Source organism: Triticum aestivum, chromosome 4D (assembly GCF_018294505.1).
Source record: "Triticum aestivum cultivar Chinese Spring chromosome 4D, IWGSC CS RefSeq v2.1, whole genome shotgun sequence".
NCBI lineage: Eukaryota > Viridiplantae > Streptophyta > Magnoliopsida > Poales > Poaceae > Triticum > Triticum aestivum.
Genome location: NC_057805.1, coordinates 509621285 through 509645881, shown reverse-complemented (window position 1 = coordinate 509645881; position 24597 = coordinate 509621285). Strand labels below are relative to the sequence as shown.

The following is a 24597-nucleotide window of genomic DNA, read 5'->3' as shown; positions in this document are numbered from 1 at the left end:
CTTTTCAGAGTTCATTTGTAGTGCTTTTCAATTTCAGGGTCATTTAGCTCAAAACAAATCTTTAAATGCATGAAAAATAACAAATGATGTCAGAAAGGGTTCAAAGTTGATGACATGGCTTTGAATGGTGCATACTGAACGCAAAAAAAGTCTGGAGTTGTAATAAGTTTAAAAAAATGAAGTGCTGGTGTAACAGATGAGTTTTCGTCCGAAACCCTGATACTTCGAAAGAGATTGTCTTGTTTGTACACGAGGTGCACCCAGTTTTTACCGTAACCCTCTCTACTTTTTCGCACATGCTATGAGGGTGATATGATGATGCCATGCCAAGTTCCAACCTTTTCAGAGTTCATTTGTAGTGCTTTTCAATTTCAGGATCATTTAGCTCAAAACAAATCTTTAAATGCATGAAAAATAGCAAATGATGTCAGAAAGGATTCAAAGTTCATGACATGGCTTTGAATGGTGCATACTGAACCCACTCGATTCAAGCGATTGTGGTACTCAGACAATCTGAGCACATGCTCAACGATTGAGCCTTTCTCCCTTAGTTTGCAGGCTTAAGAAACTTGTCAGAGGTCTCATACCTCTTGACGTGGGCACTAGTCTGAAATCCCAATTTTAGTCTTCGGAACATCTCATATGTTCTGCGACGTTTCACAAACGTCTTTGGTGCCACAATAAACCGTTAGCATTACGCACTGAACTATCACGTAGTTATCAAAACGTGTATGTCAGATGTTCCGCAACATCTACAGACGACGCTGAGGTTCAGCACACCGAGCGGTGCATTAAGGACATAAGCCTTCCGTGCAGCAATGAGGACAATCCTCAGTTTACGGACCCAGTCCGCATAATTGCTACTACCAACTTTCAACTAAATTTTCTCTAGGAACATATCTTAAATAGTAGAACTAAAGCGTATGACATAATTTGCAAAGACCTTTTGACTATGTTCATGATAATGAAGTTCATCTTATTATTTAATGAACTCCCACTCAGATAGACATCCCTCTAGTCATCTAAGTGATACATGATCCAAGTCAAACTAGGCCGTGTCCGATCATCACGTGAGACGGACTAGTCATCATCGGTGAACATCTCCATGTTGATCGTATCTGCTATACGACTCATGTTCGACCTTTCGGTCTCTTGTGTTCCGAGGCCATGTCTGTACATGCTAGGCTCGTCAAGTCAACCTAAGTGTTTCGCATGTGTTCCGAGGCCATGTCTGTACATGCTAGGCTCGTCAACACCCGTTGTATTCGAACGTTAGAATCTATCACACCCGATCATCACGTGGTGCTTCGAAACAACGAACCTTCGCAACGGTGCACAGTTAGGGGGAGCACTTCTCTTGAAATTTTAGTGAGGGATCATCTTATTTATGCTACCGTAGTTCTAAGCAAATAAGATGCATAACATGATAAACATCACATGCAATCAAATAGTGACATGATATGGCCAATATCATTTTGCTCCTTTGATCTCCATCTTCGGGGCACCATGATCATCTTTGTCACCGGCATGACACCATGATCTCCATCATTGTGTCTTCATGAAGTTGTCACGCCAACGATTACTTCTACTTCTATGGCTAACGCGCTTAGCAATAAAGTAAAGTAATTTACATGGCGTTATTCAATGACACGCAGGTCATACAAAAAATAAAGACAACTCCTATGGCTCCTGCCGGTTGTCATACTCATCGACATGCAAGTCGTGATTCCTATTACAAGAATATGATCAATCTCATACATCACATATATCATTCATCACATCTTCTGGCCATATCACATCACATAGCACATGCTGCAAAAACAAGTTAGACGTCCTCTAATTGTTGTTGCAAGTTTTTACGTGGCTTGTATAGGTTTCTAGCAAGAACGTTTCTTACCTACATAAAACCACAACGTGATATGCCAATTTCTATTTACCCTTCATAAGGACCCTTTTCATCGAATCCGTTCCGACTAAAGTGGGAGAGACAGACACCCGCTAGCCACCTTATGCAACTAGTGCATGTCAGTCGGTGGAACCTGTCTCACGTAAGCGTACGTGTAAGGTCGGTCCGGGCCGCTTCATCCCACAATGCCGTCGAAACAAGATAAGACTAGTAGCAGCAAGAAGAATTGGCAACATCGACGCGCACAACTACTTTGTGTTCTACTCGTGCATAGAAACTACGCATAGACCTAGCTCTGATACCACTGTTGGGGAACGTAGCAGAAATTCAAAATTTTCTACGCATCACCAAGATCAATCTATGGAGTTTACTAGCAACGAGAGGGAAGGAGTGCATCTACATACCCTTGTAGATCGCGAGCGGAAGCGTTCAAGAGAACGGGGTTGATGGAGTCGTACTCGTCGTGATCCAAATCACCGATGATCCTAGCGCCGAACGGACGGCACCTCCGCGTTCAACACACGTACGGAGCAGCGGCGTCTCCTCCTTCTTGATCCAGCAAGGGGGGAGGAGAGGTTGATGGAGATCCAGCAGCACGACGGCGTGGTGGTGGAAGTAGCGGGATTCCAACAGGGCTTCACCAAGCGCTGCGGGAGGAGGGAGATGTGTCACGGGAGGGAGAGGGAGGCGCCAGGGCTTGTATTGCTGCTGCCCTCCCTCCCCCCCACTATATATAGGGCCAAGGGAGAGGGGGGGCGCAGCCTTGGCCCTTCCTCCAAGGAAGGGTGCGGCCAGGGAGGAGTCCTTCCTCCCCAAGGCACCTCGGAGGTGCCTTCCCCCTTTAGGACTCTCCGTTTATCTTATCTCTTGGCGCATGGGCCTCTTGGGGCTGGTTCCCTTGGCCCATATAGGCCAAGGCGCATCCCCCACAGCCCATGTGCCCCCCCCCCCGGGGCTGGTGGACCCCTTGGTGGACCCCCAGACCCCTTTCGGCACTCTCGGTACAATACCGATAAAGTGCGAAACTTTTCCGGCGACCAAAATAAGACTTCCCATGTATAAATCTTTACCTCCGGACCATTCCGGAACTCCTCGTGACGTCCGGGATCTCATCCGGGACTCCGAACAACTTTCGGGTTACCGCATACTAATATCTCTACAACCCTAGCGTCACCGAACCTTAAGTGTGTAGACCCTACGGGTTCGGGAGACACGCAGACATGACCGAGACGACTCTCCGGTCAATAACCAACAGCGGGATCTGGATACCCATGTTGGCTCCCACATGCTCCTCGATGATCTCATCGGATGAACCACGATATCGAGGATTCAATCAATCCCGTATACAATTCCCTTTGTCTATCGGTATGTTACTTGCCCGAGATTCGATCGTCGGTATCCCGATACCTTGTTCAATCTCGTTACCGGCAAGTCTCTTTACTCATTCCGTAACACATCATCCCGTGATCAACTCCTTGGTCACATTGTGCACATTATGATGATGTCCTACCGAGTGGGCCCAGAGATACCTCTCCGTTTACACGGAGTGACAAATCCCAGTCTCGATTCATGCCAACCCAACAGACACTTTCGGAGATACCTGTAGTGCACCTTTATAGCCACCCAGTTACGTTGTGACGTTTGGTACACCCAAAGCATTCCTACGGTATCCGGGAGTTGCACAATCTCATGGTCTAAGGAAATGATACTTGACATTAGAAAAGCTCTTAGCAAACGAACTACACGATCTTGTGCTAGGCTTAGGATTGGGTCTTGTCCATCACATCATTCTCCTAATGATGTGATCCCGTTATCAACGACATCCAATGTCCATGGTCAGGAAACCGTAACCATCTATTGATCAACGAGCTAGTCAACTAGAGGCTTACTAGGGACATGGTGTTGTCTATGTATCCACACATGTATCTGAGTTTCCTATCAATACAATTCTAGCATGGATAATAAACGATTATCATGAACAAGGAAATATAATAATAACCAATTTATTATTGCCTCTAGGGTATATTTCCAACAGTCTCCCACTTGCACTAGAGTCAATAATCTAGTTCACATCACCATGTGATTAACACTCACAGGTCACATCACCATGTGACCAACATCCAAAGAGTTTACTAGAGTCAACAATCTAGTTCACATCACTATGTGATTAACACTCAATGAGTTCTGGTTTGATCATGTTATGCTTGTGAGAGAGGTTATTAGTCAATGGGTCTGAACCTTTCAGATCCGTGTGTGCTTTACGAATATCTATGTCATCTTGTGGATGCTACCACGCGCTACTTGGAGCCATTTCAAATAACTGCTCTACTATACGAATCCGGTTTACTACTCAGAGTCATCCGGATTAGTGTCAAAGTTCGCATCGACGTAACCCTTTACGACGAACTCCTTTTCACCTCCATAATCGAGAAAATTCCTTAGTCCACTAGATACTGAGGATAAGTTCGACCGCTGTCATGTGATCCATTCCCGGATCACTATTGTACCCCTTGACCAACTCATGGCAAGGCACACTTCATGTGCGGTACACAGCATAGCATACTGTAGAGCCTACGTCTAAAGCATAGGGGACGACCTTCGTCCTTTCTCTCTCTTCTGCTGTGGTCAGGTCTTGAGTCTTACTCAATACTCACACCTTGTAACACAGCCAAGAACTCCTTCTTTGCTGATCTATTTTGAACTCTTTCAAAATCATGTCAAGGTGTGCGTTCTTTGAAAGTATCATCAGGCGTCTTGATCTATCTCTATAGATCTTGATGCCCAATATGTAAGCAGCTTTATCCAGGTCTTCCTTTGAAAAACTCCTTTCAAACAACCCTTTATGCTTTCCAGAAATTTTACATCATTTCGGATCAACAATATGTCATTCACATATACTTATCAGAAATGTTGTAGCACTCCCACTCACTTTATTGTAAATACAAGTTTCTAACAAACTTTGTATAAACCCAAAAACTTTGATCACTCCATCAAAGCGTATATTCTGACTCCGAGATGCTTGCTCTAGTCCATGGAAGGATCGCTGGAGCTAGCATACCTTTTAGCATCCTTAGGATCGACAAAACCTTTCTGATTGTATCACATACAACCTTTCCTTACGAAAACTGGTAAGGAAACTTGTTTTGACATCCATCTGCCAGATTTTATAAATGCAGCTAATGCTAACATGATTCCGACGGACTTAAGCATCGCTACGGATGAGAAAATCTCATCGTAGTCAACTCCTTGAACTTGTGAAAATACTCTTTGCCACAAGTCGAGCTTCATAGACGGTAACATTACCGTCCACGTCCGTCTTCTTCTCCATTTATCTCGGATTTCATGGCTTCTAACCATTTGTCGGAATATGGGCCCACCATCGCTTCTCCATAGCTCGTAGGTTCATTGTTGTCTAACAACATGACTTTCAAGACAGGATCACGTACCACTCTGAAGTAGCACGCATCCTCGTCGTCCTACGAGGTTTGGTAGTGACTTGATCCGAAGTTTCATGATCACTATCATAAGCTTCCACTTCAACTGGTGTAGGTGCCACAGGAACAACTTCCTGTGCCCTGCTACACACTAGTTGAAGTGACGGTTCAATAACCTCATCAAGTCTCCACCATCCTCCCACTCAATTCTTTCGAGAGAAACTTTTCCTCGAGAAAGGACCAGTTTCTAGAAGCAATTACTTTTGCTTCCAGATCTGAAATAGGAGGTATACCCAACTGTTTCAGGTATTCTATGAAGATGCATTTATCCGCTTTGGGTTCGAGCTTATCAGCTTGAAACTTTTTCACATAAGCATCGCAGCCCCAAACTTTTAAGAAAACGACAACTTAGGTTTCTCTAAACGGTGTCGTCTCAACGGAATTGCGTGGTGCCCCTTTTAAAGTGAATGCGGTTGTCTCTAATGCCTAACCCATAAACGATAGTGGTAATTTGATAAGAAACATCATGGTATGCACCATATCCAATAGGGTGCAGTTATGATGTTCGGACACACCATCACACTATGGTGTTCCAGGCGGTATTAATTGTGAAACACTTTCCACAATGTCTTAATTGTGTGCCAAACTCGTAACTCAGATATCTCTATGATCATATCATAGACATTTTATCCTCTTGTCACGACAATCTTCAACTTCACTCTGAAATTACTTGAACCTTTCAATAATTCAGACTAGTGTTTCATCAAGTAAATACACTCAGCATCTACTCAAATTATCTGTGAAGTAAGAACATAACGATATCCACTGCATGCCTCAGCACTCATTGGACTGCGTACATCAAAATGTATTACTTCCAATAAGTTGCTCTCTTGTTCCATCTTACTGAAAACGAGGACTTTCAGTCATCTTGCCCATGTGGTATGATTTGCATGTCTCAAGTGATTCATAATCAAGTGAGTCTAAACGATCCATCTGCATGGAGTTTCTTCATGCATATATACCAATAGACATGGTTCGCATGTCTCAATCTTTTCAAAATGAGTGAGTCCAAACCCCCAAGAGGAGGCAGCCAGCCCTAGATCCCATCAAGGGGGCGGCCAAGGGGAGGAGAGGGGGAGGCGCCCCACTAGATGGGCCCTAAGGCCCATCTGGACCTAGGGTTTGCCCCCTCCCACTCTCCCATGCGCCTTGGGCCTTGGTGGGGGGGCGCACCAGCCCACCTGGGGCTGGTCCCCTCCCACACTTGGCCCACGCAGCCTTCTGGGGCTGGTGGCCCCACTTGGTGGACCCCCGGGACCCTCCCGGTGGTCCCGGTACATTACCGATTTCACCCGAAACTTTTCCGGTGACCAAAACAGGACTTCCCATATATAAATCTTTACCTCCGGACCATTCCGGAACTCCTCGTGACGTCCGGGATCTCATCCGGGACTCCGAACAACATTCGGTAACCACGTACATGCTTTCCCTATAACCCTAGCGTCATCGAACCTTAAGCGTGTAGACCCTACGGGTTCGGGAACCATGCAGACATGACCGAGACGTTCTCCGGTCAATAACCAACAGCGGGATCTGGATACCCATGTTGGCTCCCACATGTTCCACGATGATCTCATCGGATGAACCACGATGTCGGGGATTCAATCAATCCCGTATTCAATTCCCTTTGTCCATCGGTATGTTACTTGCCCGAGATTCGATCGTCGGTATCCCTATACCTTTTTCAATCTCGTTACCGGCAAGTCTCTTTACTCGTTCCGTAACTCACATCATCCCGTGATCAACTCCTTGGTCACATTGTGCACATAATGATGATGTCCTACCGAGTGGGCCCAGAGATACCTCTCCGTTTACACGGAGTGACAAATCCCAGTCTCGATTCGTGCCAACCCAACGGACACTTTCGGAGATACCCGTAGTGCACCTTTATAGCCACCCAGTTACGTTGTGACGTTTGGCACACCCAAAGCATTCCTACGGTATCCGGGAGTTGCACAATCTCATGGTCTAAGGAAGTGATACTTGACATTAGAAAAGCTCTGAGCAAACGAACTACACGATCTTGTGCTAGGCTTAGGATTGGGTCTTGTCCATCACATCATTCTCCTAATGATGTGATCCCGTTATCAACGACATCCAATGTCCATGGTCAGGAAACCGTAACCATCTATTGATCAACGAGCTAGTCAACTAGAGGCTTACTAGGGACATGGTGTTGTCTATGTATCCACACATGTATCTGAGTTTCCTATCAATACAATTCTAGCATGGATAATAAACGATTATCATGAACAAGGAAATATAATAATAACCTATTTATTATTGCCTCTAGGGCATATTTCCAACAGTCTCCCACTTGCACTAGAGTCAATAATCTAGTCCACATCACCATGTGATTAACACTCATAGGTCACATCACCATGTGACCAACATCCAAAGAGTTTACTAGAGTCAACAATCTAGTTCACATCACTATGTGATTAACACTCAACGAGTTCTGGTTTGATCATGTTATGCTTGTGAGAGAGGTTATTAGTCAACGGGTCTGAACCTTTCAGATCCGTGTGTGCTTTACGAATATCTATGTCATCTCTGGACGCAAAAAAAGTCTGGAGCTGTAACAAGTTTAAAAAAATGAAATGCCGGTGTAACAGATGAGTTTTCGTCCGAAACCCTGATACTTCGAAAGAGATTGTCCAGTTTGTACATGAGGTGCATCCAGTTTTTGCCGTAACCCTCTCTACTTTTTCGCACATGTTATGTGGGTGAAATGATGATACCATGCCAAGTTTCAACCTTTTCAGAGTTCATTTGTAGTGCTTTTCAGTTTCGAGGCCATTTAGCTCAAAACAAATATTTAAATGCATGAAAAATAGCAAATGATGTCAGAAAGGGTTGAAAGATTATGACGTGGCTTTGAATGGTGCATATTAAACGCAAAAAAAATCTGGATTTTTAATAAGTTTTAAAAAATGAAGTGCCAGTGTAAGTTTTCGTCTGTGTAAACATGTAAAAATATACATCAAAAATACATTGATCATCAATGATCTTTTTGTGTAGAATATAAATTGTCAATAGGAGTCTACCCCGGTTTAAGAACCGACGAAGACTCCTATTGCAGCCACAGATCCTAGACATAGAGTTCACTGAAGACCAAGTGGTTGTGATAGTTTGAGAAGTAACATATTTAAGATGGTAAAAACCTTTTTAGCCGAGCGAGGTGGGACTAAAAGCAGCTGCGACTAAATAACTTTAGCACCGGTTTGTGACAGGAACCGGTACTAAACGTGTTGGGTGGGGCCCCAGCCTGACAACAGCCTGCCACAGCCTCATTAGTACCGGTTCGTGGCATGAACCGATACTAAAGGTTCTCCACGAACCGGTACTAATGATCGACGACCGCCTAGCCGTTTGAACCGGCACTAATGTGGGTTCATCTGCAAACCGGTACTAATGTACTGAACATTTGATTCTTTTTCTACTAGTGTGGGGGGGCATGTGGTGCATGAATTTGTTCTCCCACCAAGGGACGTCTCAACCGTAAGGTAAACGATTGTGTCTGGCCAACCGGCCGAAGCTGGTTTCAGTCACTCGCTCGCGCAGCTTCCCCTATAGGCAAGTGGGCCCATCCAACTGCACGTCCTCCTCCTTATCTCTGCAAGCCTTATCTCTCAAGTCATTTACCACCGCATAGGTCGCGCCTCGTCGAAGATGTCTGCCTTCAAATCCGAGCCAATCTCCCCTGCCATACCACCTGCCGTGGGTGGCACGCATCACAAGTTCACAACCACAAGGGTCTACAAGGGATGCTGCAAGCCGAGGTCAAGCGCTAGTCCGACCTCTCCCCCAAAGCGCACATGGGCGTTCGTTGTGCTTGAAGTGCCTACCACAACGACGGCGAACCTTAGTGTTGTGACCGATGAGCATGGTGTTGCAACAGGCAATACATGGGGTTGGAATCGACTCATCGGCAAGCTTGGACCGGCGATTTGCAGAACTGCAGCCCGTGCGGAGTCGATGTCGCAGACAAACGACACCATGCTACAACCGTTGGAGACGATGCTGGAACTGTAGACGGGCGGAGCTGGAACCGGCAACCACCAAGCTGCAATCACGAGCGACTGTGTTGAGGGGCACCAACGATCGTGCTGCAACCGTGGGGCAATTTTGCTAGAACCGGCATGCACGCAGCTGCAACGGTGAGGGACGGCGCCGAAGGCAGTGGGGCAACTTTGCTGGAACTGGCAATCACAAAGATGCAACAACATATAGTCAAAAAAAAAAAGATGCAACATAGGCAACGGCGATGAAGGAAACGGCGCCGTGCTGCAACTGTGTGACAATTTTGCTGGAACCATAGACGGGTAGAGCTGCCGCAACTGGGGAAGGCACAAGTTGCTCGAGCCGGCGACCGCAGCTCGGTGTGGGGGTGGAGCGTCACCGACGACCTAGGCAGAAACGAGCGCGGTAGCATTCAGTTGAAATAGTTAGTAATGAAAGGTGAGGCACGCGACTGATGAAACTGTTTCTACAGACGGATGAGAAGAACTTTTTTCTCAAAGGCATTCAGTTGTTTCAATTAGTATTCAACCTCCTTTAAAAAATGTAAGGCGCACTTGAATTTGTATGTTTTTTGTTGCACAACTTTGAACGAAATAGGGTTTTCCCCCGCTTTGTATTAGAAATTAAACATCACCGATACAATCAGCACAAGCACGCCCAAAAGAAATGAAAAAGAAAAATAAAAGAAATAAATGCCGACACCGACGGATCAACAAAAACGAAGAAGCTTCGCGACACCTCTAAGAAGGGACGCAACGATGACGACGCTGCTGCCAAGGGTTACCCCTGGTACGCGACGAGCAGAGAGGAAGGATACCTCCGACACCCTCCAGGAAGGTTCGGTGGCACCCTCAGGCACCACCATGTCGGAGTCGGCTCGGCCTCTCCCGATCCCAACCTTCACCTCGGGCGATCCGGAGCATGCCACCAAACAAACCACCACTCTGCGCCAAAACGGTCTTGAAGCTTCCGCGCCGTCTCACTGTCGCACAACTTTGACCATTAATGGATTGAACATGCAAAAATGATATCATCGTATTCGTCTCACTAATCAATTTTATTTCACATGTTTTTACAGTAATTTTGTAGACATACGTTAATTAAAACATCATAGTCAAAGATGTGCAATGAAGACCAGAAAAAAAATGTACTCTATATTTTGGTGTTTTGGAAGGAGGGAGTAATATCTTCCGACACTCAACCTTGCTCAATAAAATCCGTACTTCCTTCATAAAGAAATATAAGAGTGCTTAGATCACTAGAAAGTAGTGCTCTAAACGCTTTTATATTTCTTTACGAAGAAGTACTAGTAAGTTTCTTGAAAAAAGCCTTTGAGAGCCAGCTTATGCATCGAACCCTACTTAGATTCAATTCAACGAAGGCAGACAAAAGCAGAATTCATGTCAGTCTAACACATTACTCAAATCCAGTCAATTCATGTCCAAATCAAATTCAAAGGTACTCCGTATCAATGCGGAAGTCCAAGGCTCACTGGCAAGGAGATCCCCATCGTTCGAGGTCAGTCTTAACCACGACGGTGGAAGTCAACTGGTGCATGCAACACATGCACCACGCTTAATTACTACGCTCGCTCCACCCTCTATGCTAGCGCGTTTCTACTCCGGCACAGCATCTCAGCCAGCGACATGGCGAGACCGGCGTACGCGCACCTCCTCTGCACCACCGTCGCGCTCCTCCTCCTGCTGGCGGTCACCGTGCCGCCGGCGACCGCGGCAGCCACGCAGGGCGGCGCCCTTCTGGCATGGCAGGCCAGCCTCGGCCACCCAGCCGCGCTGTCCAGCTGGACTCTGGCCACGCCGGTCTGCTCCTCCTGGCTCGGAGTGGCCTGCGACGCCGCTGGCAGCATCACGTCGCTCAAGCTCCGGGGGTTTGGAGTCGGACTCACCGGCAGGCTCGATGCGCTCGATGCCGCGGCGCTCCCGGCTCTGACCATGCTCGACCTCAACAACAACAACCTCACCGGCTCCATCCCGGCAAGCTTCTCGCGGCTGCGCTCGCTCAACCTCGGCAGCAACATGTTCAATGGCTCCATCCCGCCGCAGCTCGGTGACCTCTCCGGCCTCGTCGACCTCCGCCTCTACAACAACAACCTCGTCGGCGACATCCCGCACCAGCTCAGCAGGCTCCCCAGGATTGTGCACCTCGACCTGGGCAGCAACTACCTCACCAACCCGGACTACAGCAAGTTCTCGCCAATGCCCACCGTCACCTTCCTGTCGCTCTACCTCAACTACCTCAATGGCAGCTTCCCGGAGTTCATCCTCAAGAGCAGCAACATCACCTACCTGGACCTTTCACAGAACATTCTCTCCGGCCCGATACCGGACTCGCTTTCGGAGAGCCTCCCCAGCCTCATGTACCTCAACCTGTCCGTCAATGCCCTCTCGGGCCGGATACCAGCGTCGCTGTCAAAGCTGGGTAAGCTCCAGGACTTGCGGGTTGGCAATAACAATCTGACTGGCGGAGTCCCCGAGTTCCTTGGGTCGATGTCCGAGCTGAGAGCTCTCGAACTCCACAGCAACCAACTTGGTGGATCGATCCCGGCCATTCTTGGCCAGCTCGAAAAGCTACAGCACCTTGACATCGGGAACGCCGGATTGGTTTCTATTATTCCACAGGAGTTGGGCAATCTTGGCAATGTCAATTTCATGGACCTGTCCATGAACCAGCTCACAAGTGTTCTGCCACCAGGGTTGGCCGGGATGCACCAAATGTGTGAGTTCAACATAGCGTCAAACAGACTCGTTGGTCGGATTCCGCAGGTTTTGTTCACGGACTGGCCAAAGCTCATATCATTCCAAGTGCAGAACAACTCATTTTCAGGGAAGATTCCACCGGAGCTCGGCAAGGCAACCAAGCTGAAATTCTTGTACCTCTTCAGCAACAACCTTGTTGGCTCTATCCCTGCAGAGCTGGGAGAGCTGGTGAGCCTAGAACAACTGGATTTGTCGGTGAACTCTCTCACGGGACCGATCCCCAGCTCGTTCGGCAACCTCAAGCAGCTCATGAGGTTGGCGCTCTTCTTCAACCAGCTCACCGGCACGATCCCTCTGGAGATCGGCAACATGACGGCGTTGCAAGTCTTGGACCTCAACACCAACAGTTTGGAAGGTGAGCTGCCCGGTACCATCACATCGCTCAGGAATCTCCAATACCTCGCCCTGTTTGACAACTACTTCAATGGCACCATACCGCCGGACCTTGGGAAGGGGCTAAGCTTAACCGATGTGAGTTTCGCGAACAACAGTTTCTCCGGTGAGCTGCCGCAGAGACTGTGTGATGGCTTAGCGCTGCAGAACTTCACGGCAAACCACAACAACTTCAGTGGCAGTCTGCCATCATGCCTCAAGAATTGCACAGGGCTGTTCCAGGTGCGGCTGGAAGGCAACCAATTCACCGGCGACATCTCTGAGGTGTTCGGCGTCCATCCCAGCTTGCACTACTTGGATGTATCAGGGAATCAGCTGACTGGGAAGTTGTCGTCTGACTGGTCACAGTGCACCAGTGTTACATACTTATTTATGAATGATAATCAAATATCTGGCAATGTTCATGCAACCTTCAGCGGATTGACCTCTCTCCAGTATCTGAATCTATCAAATAACCAGTTGGCAGGGAAATTCCCGTCTGTCTGGTCACGGTGCCCCAGTCTTGCACTCTTAAAAAGGAATGGTAATCGAATATCTGGCAATATTCATGAAACCTTCTGCGGATTGACCTCTCTCCAGGAACTGGATCTATCAAATAACCAGTTGACAGGGAAGTTCCCGTCTGACTGGTCACAGTGCACCAGTCTTACACTCTTAAAGATGAACGGTAATCGAATATCTGGCAATATTCATGAAACCTTGTGCAGATTGACCTCACTCCGGGTACTGGATCTATCAAATAACCAATTCACCGGGGAGCTCCCAAGTTGCTGGTGGGAGTTCAAACATATGATTGCTATGGATTTGTCCAACAATAGCTTTTCAGGTGAACTTCCTATATCAACGAGCTTGGGCCTTGAACTCCAGTCACTTCGTCTTGCTAACAATAACTTTCTTGGAGTTTTTCCATCCGTAATTGAAACCTGTGGATTTCTCAGCATCCTAGATCTTGGGAGCAACATGTTCTTTGGTGATATCCCCTCGTGGGTCGAAACGAGTGTTCCATTTCTAGCAGTTCTGAGCCTTCCATCCAACAACTTCAGTGGTGTTGTTCCACCCGAATTATCACAACTTTCTTATCTGCAAGTCCTGGACCTGTCCAGCAACTCCTTTTCAGGTGAGATCCTCACGACCGTGGCAAACCAAAACTGCTCTCTCGAGTCGGTCCATCTTGCCGGCAATGGCTTTGCAGGCACCTTCCCGCGGTTCCTGCAAGGCTGCAACTCACTGGCCACCCTGGACATCGGGAACAACCAGTTCTTTGGTGGTATCCCTACATGGATCGGGAGCCATCTTCCATTATTGCAAATCCTTAGACTTAGGTCAAACAATTTCACCGGAGAAATCCCGCCAGAGTTTTCGAGGCTTTCACATCTTCAGCTGCTCGATATGGCCAATAATAGCTTGACAGGATCAATTCCGGTAGCCTTTGGCAACTTTACATCCATGAGGCTTAATCTTCCCCCATGGGTCGAACCAAGTTGGAATTTCCAACTGTCGGTCAACATATCCTGGAAGGGCTGTGAACAAACTTTCAAAGATGGCATCGGGTTAATAACAGGTATCGATCTATCATGCAATTTACTTGCAGAGAACATACCGGATGAGCTAACACACCTGATAGGTCTCCGGTTTCTGAACTTGTCCATAAATGACCTTTCAGGCAGCATTCCAGAAAGAATCGGCAGTTTGGAGCTCTTGGAGTTCCTTGACCTCTCATGCAATGAACTTTCAGGTCTCATTCCTCCCAGCATTTCAGATCTGCCGTCCCTCAGCATGCTAAATCTCTCAAACAACTGCTTGGAGGGCCACATACCCACCGGGAATCAGTTGCAGACACTTGCAGATCCATCAATATATGGCAACAATCAGGGACTCTGCGGCTTCCCGTTGAGCGTGTGTGAGCCCACGTTGGGCGAGGGAGCTGAAGGCCACACAAAGCTCAGAGACCTGGGGCTTTGTTACTCTGTGATTCTTGGCACCGTTTTCGGCTTCTGGCTTTGGTTTGGAGCTCTGTTCTTTCTGGAGCAGTGGAAATTTTGTTTTCTCCGTTTTGTTGACGGCTTAGAGATGAAGATAGTTGTCAGGCGCTAAGGCCTTCACATGTAAATCAGCAGCAAACGACATTAGCGTGAATTATGTACTGTATGCTCCTTTTATTTTTACAGTTGTAAGTTGTAACACTAAACTGAACTATATACAGCAGTAAAATAATTGGGGATGCTTGGGTGTGAATATCTCGCCGCGACCTGGATGTTGATGCTGCAACCCTTGCGGCTAAGTATTCAGGTGGTGGATGCCTTCAATGCGGCCCTGGAAGATCTTCATCTGGGATTTTATCAAGTCCAACGACTGGAGAGCTTGTACTGTGTCGCCTGGCAGGCGTTGTATCTCCAACTCTGCTCGGATCAAAAGGAGCTTCAGAGAAATAAAAAACTGATATCAGCATCCACACATATTTATAATTTAGTAAATTATACAAAAATAATAATTTATATACCAGCACAAATGAATAATGATTCACCAGTCCTCTAGCGTATACACAATGCAATGTTAGCTAACTTAGAAACTTTCCAAAGTCCTTAACATCAATACGAACTGTGGTGTAACAGAGTTAGTCTTGATAAAAGCGTCAGTTATGCCAGAGAAAACACCAAACGATCCTCCAGTTAGTCCAGTAATTTACCCGAGACATCGCCAAGTAGAATCCTGGCTACTAGTTAACCTAAATCATGGAAATCCTGTAACTCAGTTGACTTCTGTTGAGCAGTACTACTGGTACAAGCACGCAATACTCTGATGATGACATATACACAACGGAGGAAGATTGTGGAGCAATAAGGTAACAGAACAGAGCACCGGTTCTGGAGCAGTCAGACGTATCGAACCATTTATTTGGTCTTGTGTTCAGTGAGCAATAATATCGAGTAACTTCGTCTCTGATTATCCAATCAAACTTGGGTGTATCGACTGAAATGTCTGTGCATGGCTCGAGACATCTCTGAACCGAGGTAAGTGACACAATGAAGGTTTGTTCAGTTTCATCAGCAACAGCAAGATATCATCAATCAATCTAGTGGAAATCTGTTTTAGGGTTGGGTTGGGGTGACACCGGGGGTGAAGGGGAGGGGAACGGAGCGGAGCGGAAGTAGATGTCCATGGCGGTGTTCCGGATCCGGATCTCGGCGTCCCCGGGCTTGCCCACCTCCACCTCCACCTCCTCCCACCTCAGCGCCTGCGCATCAGAAATCGATTAGAGGAGAGAAGCCACCCCGCCCGGAAAGTGAGCCGCCGAGGTCGTGGACCCTGATGGCCTTCACCATCTCCGAGGAATCGCTAGCGAATTGAAGCGGAGGCGACAGGAGGAGCAGGAGGGGAAGACACAATGGAACGGTGCTAGCTAGCCCAGTAAATCAAACTCCAATCTTGTTTCAAAATAAAAATAAAACCCAATCCTAACAGATGTTCACCATATTTTTTTTATCTCTACTATTATTAAACAAGCCAGAAGGGAGTAGCCGCCCTGTTTCCGACATGAACTTTGGAGCTATCTCGGTATAAATTCAGAACTTTAGAGACAAGTCTCCATATCAAAGGTCGCTAGAGCATCTCCAGCCGCGCCCCCAACATGCCCCCCAAGGCCCTTTTCTATCGCCGGCACAGAAATTTCGGCCCAGTCGCTGGTTAGGGCGATTTTGGCGCCGGCGGACCCAGGCCGAACCCGGCGCGCTGGCGCGGGGGAAACGTTTTTGGCGCGAAAAGGAGTGGGCCCGCCGAGTCAGCGACTCGTCGCCTTCGTCATCCTCATCGCCTCGGTTCCCGTGGGAATCAATGCCAAGGCTGCCGCGTTGTCGCGCCGGTCAGCCTTTCATTGATGCCTCACGGGCGGCGCCTATGGTGGGGTGTCCCAGGTCGCACCCTCGAAGCCGTCCTCGAGCACATCGAGGCCGGCAACACGCCGCGCCTGGAGTACCCTGCGCCCCCTCCTTTTCTCGTAGCCGCGGCAGCTTCTGGACGCCGCGGCGAATGGAGACAGCAACGTCGTCGTCGTCGGGCTCCGGCTCTCTGTCCTCCAGCTCGCCGGCGCTTCGCCTTGTCAAGCCGAAGCCGCAGGAGACGCCACTTGGGTGCCGCATGTAGGAGATATGCCCTAGAGGCAATAATAAATGATATTATTTATCTCCTTGTTCATAATTATGTTTATGTTCCATGCTATAACTGTTGTGGTTCCTGAGCCCGTATATCCATAAAGGCTCTGGGGAGAACCCATATGCACGTGTGGAATAATAAACGGTAAAATGTATTCCTAGTCGTGCCTCTAAGACTAGCTCAAGTGTTGCATGATGATTATGTTTTCCCAATCATGGGCATGTCTATGCCAAGCAACTTTGAGGGCACAATGTCAGGAAGGACATTTGTGTTGAATCGACCCGAATTAATGTTATGCTATGAGATACATTCGTCACAAGTTAATGGTTTATAACACAGAGATAGTTAATGTTTGCATAATTCCTTAGACCATGAGAGTATCGAGTTTCTTCATGCTTGCTTCATGAACTTTGGGGTTTGTTAAACGTCATCCGTAACTGAATGGCTATTACGGCGGCTTACGGGTTCATGGGAAAGTATGTTAAGTAACTTGATAGCTCGAGATTGGGATTTGCTCCTCCAACGATGGAGAGATATACTCGGGCCCACTCGGTGTTACGGTGTCCATCATCGTCTGGCCAGACACTTTGTGATTTGATCACGGGGATGCCGGAACACGAAACGAGAAAAGAGAACAAAACCGGTAACGAGGTAACTTGCATAGTGGACAAAGTGTTGGCCCACGGGGATGCAATAAATCTCACCTCAGGTGTTTGTGATATATCGTGAAGCAACAGGAATAGCTCACCTCAACTGGAGGTTCACTCGAATATTCATTCGTGTGGGTATAGGGGTCAATATGGGTGTCCACGGCTCCGATGTTGATCATTGATCGGAAGGGGTTCCAGGTCATGTCTATACTTCACCGAACCTATAGGGTCACACGCTTAAGGGTCATCTATCTGCTGAATACTAGACAGGGAGTCTGAGAGAAAATCACCGAAAAAGTTTCGGACACCGAAAAGTTTCGGACAGCGGAATCGTACCGCAGAGAGAGGTCACCGGATGAGTTTCGGTGAAACCGAAAAAGTTGTTTCGGGGTATGCCATTAAGTCAAAATGGTTTCGGCACATGCCTGATAATTCTTGGAGGGTGCCAGAATCATTCTGGAAACTTTTTGGGATTTTCAGAAATAAAAACCGAAAATGTTTCGGAGCTGCCGGTACCGCTTTGGCTGTTTTTCGCAGATGAAATTCACTAATCTGAAATTGTTTCAGAACGAATCCAAAATCATTTTAGTGGGTACTGGAATTATTCTAAGACCCACAGAAATATTTTCGGATTTAGTGGACGCGAAAAATTGTCTTCATGAATAGTGAAAACACATTCTTGTTTGCTTTTCGCAGATGAAAATCACTAAACCGAAATTGTTTCGGAACGCGTTGAAAATTATTTTAGTCGGTACTGGAAATGTTCTGAGCCCACATAAATATTTTCAATTCGAACGAACGCTGAAAAATGTCGTCATGAATAGTGAAAGTGCTTTTTGCTTGGCTTCTTGGAGAAGCCACCTTGAGGGCCTTTTTGGTATTTCCCCCCTTGGCTTCTTGGAGAAGCCACCCTTGGGCTTGGCCTATAAATAGGGGTGGAGGGGGCTGCCTAAAGGATCATCCCTTCTCACATACATGCCATTGCAATGATCTGGCTTCTTCTCTCCCTCCCACGAAAAGAGTTTCGTAGAGCCGTAAGGCCGTCTGGGTTCCGGCAGGAACTAGTTCTGGATGGCGAAGCCCTGCCGGATAGATGACACCGTATGTGTGCAACTCTGTAGAGAGATCGTAGTTTCGGTCTTAGTTCGTGAGTGCCTCCTGAAGGGCTGTCCGTGTGACCGTCCGAGTTTCGAAGGTCCTCCCGAAGGGCTGTCCGAGTGACCGTTCGAGTTTCGAAGGTCCTCCCGAAGGGCTGTCCGCGACACCGTCCGGGGGACTGTTCGACCGCCTCCCGGAGGGCTGTCCGTATGGCGGATGAGGGTATTCATCCTCGCGGTTGGGAGGTTGTAAATCCTAGCTGCGGGGATCTGCACCGCCGATCGTCATCGACTCTACTTCCCGCTGCGCTACGAGTCGGTAACGAAAAAGATCAAACCTTGTATGCAGTCTCCATAGTGGTCCTGGGCTGGTGCGTAGGTCAGAATTTTTTTGTTTTCTGCTACGTTACCCTACAGTGGTATCAGAGCCGTGCTATGCGTAGATGCAGGTTTCGATCTAGAATACATGGAGATGTATGGGTATTGCATAATATAATTAGGTAGTAGATGAGATCTATTGCTGGAAATTATTTATGCGGGTGACAGATGAAATCTGTTACCCGAGGTTCTTGTTGCTTCCCTAGAATTTGCGTTTGCTCAATCTCGAGACAGCATGGTGAAATTTGACAAAGTTCTAGCAATCCGTGATCCTGATTGATCATGGAAGTGCTATCAGTTCTTTGGGTTCTGCCGTAGTCAAAAGAAAGATGAAATTCGCAGATGAAAGGGCATTGCAGATATTATCTGCACGGGGGTCATGCGTATGACGAAGTTTAGTATGGGGCTCGAGATTTAATTATCTCGTGTTTCATACACCCCGAGATGTTAATCTAGCAACTTGAATAATCATACTTGATGATAAAACGTTGGTAGCTGCGGTTTAAGTCAAAACCTTAGAAGCCACGTAAAATAAAATTTTGCATAAACCTATTAGAGGCGTCTAACTTGGTTTTGCAGGATGTGCATGTGATGTGGTATAGCAGTGCTCATACTAATTCGATTATGTATGAGATGACTATATGATGTAATTTGATTAACATGACCTGCGTGTCATGATTCGGCATGATGGCTGGAGCCATATGATTGCATTTTAATGACCTGCGTGTCAACCTTGTTGTAATGCATTATTTTGTTAGCTATAGAGATAGCAATATTATCTGGTGCATCGACAAGGTGGTGGCAATCTTCGTGAAGGTGACCACCGACGCGAATGCCGAAGACGAAGAAATGAAATACTTCTCCGTCAGAAAGGGCTATACCATATCATGCTATTATGAATTGCCTGAGATGTTTATCCCTTATGATGCACCCTTCTTGATTGCGCGGTAGTCGCTTTTATTAGGGTGATCTCTCACTTAAAATATCAAGTAGTTAGTGTTCTCCCAAGTGTAGCACCGTCACGGCACCTATCTTTTCGGGGTGCACCATGGATGCATGGGTACGAACGATTAGAGAAGTGTGAGGCGGGTGAGGTCAGACCTCGCAGCAAGATCACTTGGTTGTCTTGACGTTCATGGCAGGATCGTCCTGAGCTCGGAACACACGCATCGAAAGATGAGCAAGAGTCACATAGAGATGTGGTCGGCAAGTTGGCCTACCGATTAAAATTCCCGTTATGAGATGATGATTCTATGGCGATGAATTGAAGTCTGGATCTTGTATCACTCAAAATTAATTGTGAGAGATATTGATTTGAGTGGGAGCGCACTGTTGAATTAACATGTTTAATTCTTAGTGCAATTAATTATGAACATTGTCTAAGTGTTATATGCAAAATAGTTGTAGAATAATGGCTCGCGTTTCCACCTTCCCTGTTAAAATTGAATAGCTGTTAAATATCTGGTTAAAACTTTACGATTGGTACCGTAATATGAGGATTGTCCTCAAAAGTGCCGAGAAGGACTTTGTCCTATCGCATGCTTTCCGTATCCTCCCGCTAATGCTATGGATCATGTGACTCTCGTCCTTCGATCCAAAAGCTATAATTCCGTTTCAGTCAAGTGCAATATGTTTGCTTCCATGAAACCCAAACTTCGAAAGTTGGGATAGTTATATGATATTCATGGAACTGAAAATTATTTTCAGATACAAACAAAGCAATGTTTGTTTGCAAGTATTAGTAAAAGTGTTTACTATGCATTTGACTGTTGGGAAAGGGATCCAGAAGAACGCCTGTCATATAATGAAAGGTGAATAAAACAACAACTTAAAGAGAAAGGAAGTGTCCAAAGGGTGTTAGTATGACTTACACGCCTAGGAAGTCCGGGGCTAACGCCACTCTTAAGTTGGGTGCTTCTTTTGTGAGTAGGAGAAATACTAAAAGTTAAACTGTTAGAAGTATAAAGGCAGAAAGAAAGATGACTGGAATATCCAGCTCATGTATGAATGTCATACAAGTTTTTGATGTATAGTAGGCTGTTCAAAGAGATAGTTCTTGGGAATTATGGTTAAACATGTTAATCACTAATTCTTGGGTATTGTGAGTTAATCACAAAGATACCCGCTCGATTGCATGCAATTGCGAATCACTGTAAGAGCTACTGTGGCCTAAAAAGACTAGCCAGAAATGAGGTTAAGGTATACACAGGGAACATAGTAAATGTTACTATACCTTCCATCGGTGTATTGCCGTCTGTATTTATTTTCATAATTCATTTAGAGTTTTACAAACTCTAGCCCATTGCATAAGGTATCTTGCAAGAAGGTTGTTCATAAGAGAACCTTTTATGTTCGATGTTATGAATAACACAAGGGCCATACTTTCATTATGAATGAGATGTATGTTATGAATATTGATAATAATACAATACCTCTGGGTTTACTTTCATAATTCATTTTAGAGTTTCATACACTCTAGCCCATTGCACAATGTTTGTTGCAAAAGAGTTGTTCATAAAAACAACAATTGTTGTTAAGTATTATGAATAACATGAAGGGCCATGCTTCCATCCAAGATGGGACGTATGTTATGAATATTGAGGGTAATATGATACATCCATAACACTGACGCTAACTGTCGCAAGACTAAAAGAATACCACACAAGTGTGGCACTACATTTGGTCACATTGGAGAAACCCGCATGGAAAATTCCATTATGATGGATTTTGAAGTCTTTTTGATTTTGAATCATCTGACACTTGCAACTTTCCTCCGAAAAGTGAAGTGACTAAAATACCGTTCACAGGCAATAAGGAACGAACAACAAACTTATTAGTGATCATACATTTGATGTGTGTAGTCCGATAAGTGTTGTTAGTGGTGGATTTATTTATCTTCAGAAATGACTCAAGTAGATATATGGATATTTACTTGATGAGACGTAAGTCTGGATCTTTTGAAATCATTCGAAAGGTTTTCAAAAATGAAGTAGAAGTTATTGTAACAAGAAAATTATGTTTCTGCAATTTTATTGCACAAAGGAATATTTGAAGTACATGTTTAGCGAATGTCTGATGAGTTGTGAAAGGGGTTTTCATAACTTGCACCTCCCGGAACACCACTGCAAGTGAAAAGTCCGTCGAGATGTAATCTAACCATTTATGACATGGTAAGGTCAAAGATGACATAAATAAATTTGCCATTATCCTTTTTAAAGTGATGCTTTAGAGACTGCGGATTTTACACTGAAAAGAGCTACATCGGGTCTGTTGAAATGAAGCCATGGTATGGTACGCCCAACCATGTTATATCTTTTCTTAACATTTGGAATATGGGGCTTGTGTAAAAGGTTACAAACTTATTCCAAATCAGACAAGTGCTACTTTGTAGGTTATACCAAAATGTTGGGTATTCCTCCCTCACTATACCGAGGCAAATAGTTTTGCCGCGAAACGGTGTGCTTTTAAAGAGAATGGTTCTTTCAAAAAGGTGAGTGGGAGAATAGTGCAACTCGACGAGATAAACAGTATCTAAGTCATCAGATCAAAGGAAAGAGACCTTGGAAGTAATTCCAGAGTTTCCTACTGCGACTGATACGGAAGTCTATACAATAAAATGTATGAACTTCGGTCGAACTTGCAGCTGAACCACGTAGGCAAGGCTCGTGCAAACCTCTCAGGTGCGCAAACGAGATATTGTTGTTAGACAACATTATACCTACGATACACAAGGAAGCGTTGATGGGCCCTGACTCCGGAATTGGCTAAATGCCAATACAACCCAAGTTAGTTTCCATATAAGTGATTCAAGATTAAAACCTTGATACACCTTTCGGAAGACTTAGAGTCTAACGAATATATGGAACTTAAAACTGATATGGATAAAAATGTTTTATCCATAAAGCTCGACTTGTTGAAATAACAAGTTCAAGAGTTGACTACGATGAGGTTGTTTTCATCGTAGCGATGCTTAAAGTCGGTTCGGGTTGAACTAGCAATTAATACATATTTCAATCATGAGATATGAAACATGGATGATAAAAGGATTTCCATCTGATGGAAATGAAAGCTAGGACTTGTATATGATACAGTCCAAAGTAATTTGTCGATCCAAAGGATGCTAGTAGGTATGCAAACTTCAGAGTTCCAGCAATGGATAGAAGAGAGCAAAATGGAGTTGGAATCTTCGTGTTTTGATGAAATGGTCAAAGGGGTTTTGACTTCATCAATGGGTAACGAAGATGCTTGTAATTCAAGAAAGTAAGTGGGAGCGTAATAATATTTCTAAAAACCTTATGTGCTTGGCACATTGGTAATTGGAAATAAATTTCTTGACACGAATTAGGACTTCATTTGAAAATAGTTTTTCGATGAAGTGCTTAGGCTAAATAGCCTCAATATTAGGCATGATGATCTATGGAGATAGATTTACCTAATGGGGCTAAGCAATGAATACATATTGACAAGATGCTAAAACCTTTTAGCATTTAAAACGCCAAGGAGTGATTCTTGCCAAAGTCACATGGAAGGAGTTTTTGCAAGACTCGGTGTCCCAAAACACTGATGAGTAAAATACATGATGCAGATTCCACACACTTTTGTGTTTGGATTAATCATGTATTCCATGGTATGTAAAACAACCAGATATGTCCGATACTCCCAAGGTGTTGCGAGTATGGATACTAAAGTGATCAAAGTACTGATCGTGGGACAACAGTGAAAGATGTCATTAAGTACTAGAGTAAGTACTGATGATATGTTTTCTTGCAAGCGGAGATCATGAAGAGTTCGTTGTAAAATGTTACATCGATAGTCTTCATCTTTTCACCGTGCGATTTTCGATTTAAGTTAAGGGTTTTGTGTAACACACAATGTGGTGGCACAGTTAGTTGGAATTTGTTCAAACTAGTTACTGTGGCGAATTCTATAACAAGGGCTAAGTATGTTGACGCTTTAGAAGCGACAAAGAAGATGTTGAATCATATAGTTCATTCATGAACTTAGTATAGTTCCAAGATGGCTTTTGACAATGGGACACTACTGCAGGTAGTTGCTCCATAACTCAGTCTGAGGAATCCAGGTTTGACCTGTGATTCACATACATACAAAGCCAAGTCCACACAAAATATGAATTTTGTGAAAACGTGAAAACGCGAGGACATGCAAAGATACACAAGGAACTGAAGTCGCCAGATCCGTTGGACATCAGGCTATACCACAAGCGAAGCATATTTACACCAGTGTGCCACAGGTGTAAAGTGCATTAGCATTAACTAGATTATTGACTCTAGTGCAAGTGGGAGTCTGTAGGAGATATGCCCTAGAGGCAATAATAAATGATATTATTTATCTCCTTGTTCATAATTATGTTTATGTTCCATGCTATAACTGCTGTGGTTCCTGAGCCCGTATATCCATAAAGGCTCTGGGGAGAACCCATATGCACGTGTGGAATAATAAACGGTAAAATGTATTCCTAGTCGTGCCTCTAAGACTAGCTCAAGTGTTGCATGATGATTATGTTTTCCCAATCATGGGCATGTCTATGCCAAGCAACTTTGAGGGCACAATGTCATGAAGGACATTTGTGTTGAATCGACCCGAATTGATGTTATGCTATGAGATACATTCGTCACAAGTTAATGGTTTATAACACAGAGATAGTTAATGTTTGCATAATTCCTTAGACCATGAGAGTATCGAGTTTCTTCATGCTTGCTTCATGAACTT

The 24597-nt window shown here is 45.4% G+C and overlaps 1 protein-coding gene across 1 annotated transcript; it reads left to right on the top strand.

Moving 5' to 3' along the window:
* The first annotated feature begins 10692 nt into the window (after positions 1–10692).
* LOC123097201 (LRR receptor-like serine/threonine-protein kinase GSO2) lies at positions 10693–14687 on the top strand. The gene has a single exon (XM_044518922.1). The coding sequence runs from the start codon at positions 11070–11072 to the stop codon at positions 14685–14687; it is 3618 nt and encodes a 1205-aa protein (XP_044374857.1). The 5' UTR covers positions 10693–11069.
* Positions 14688–24597: the final 9910 nt, after the last annotated feature.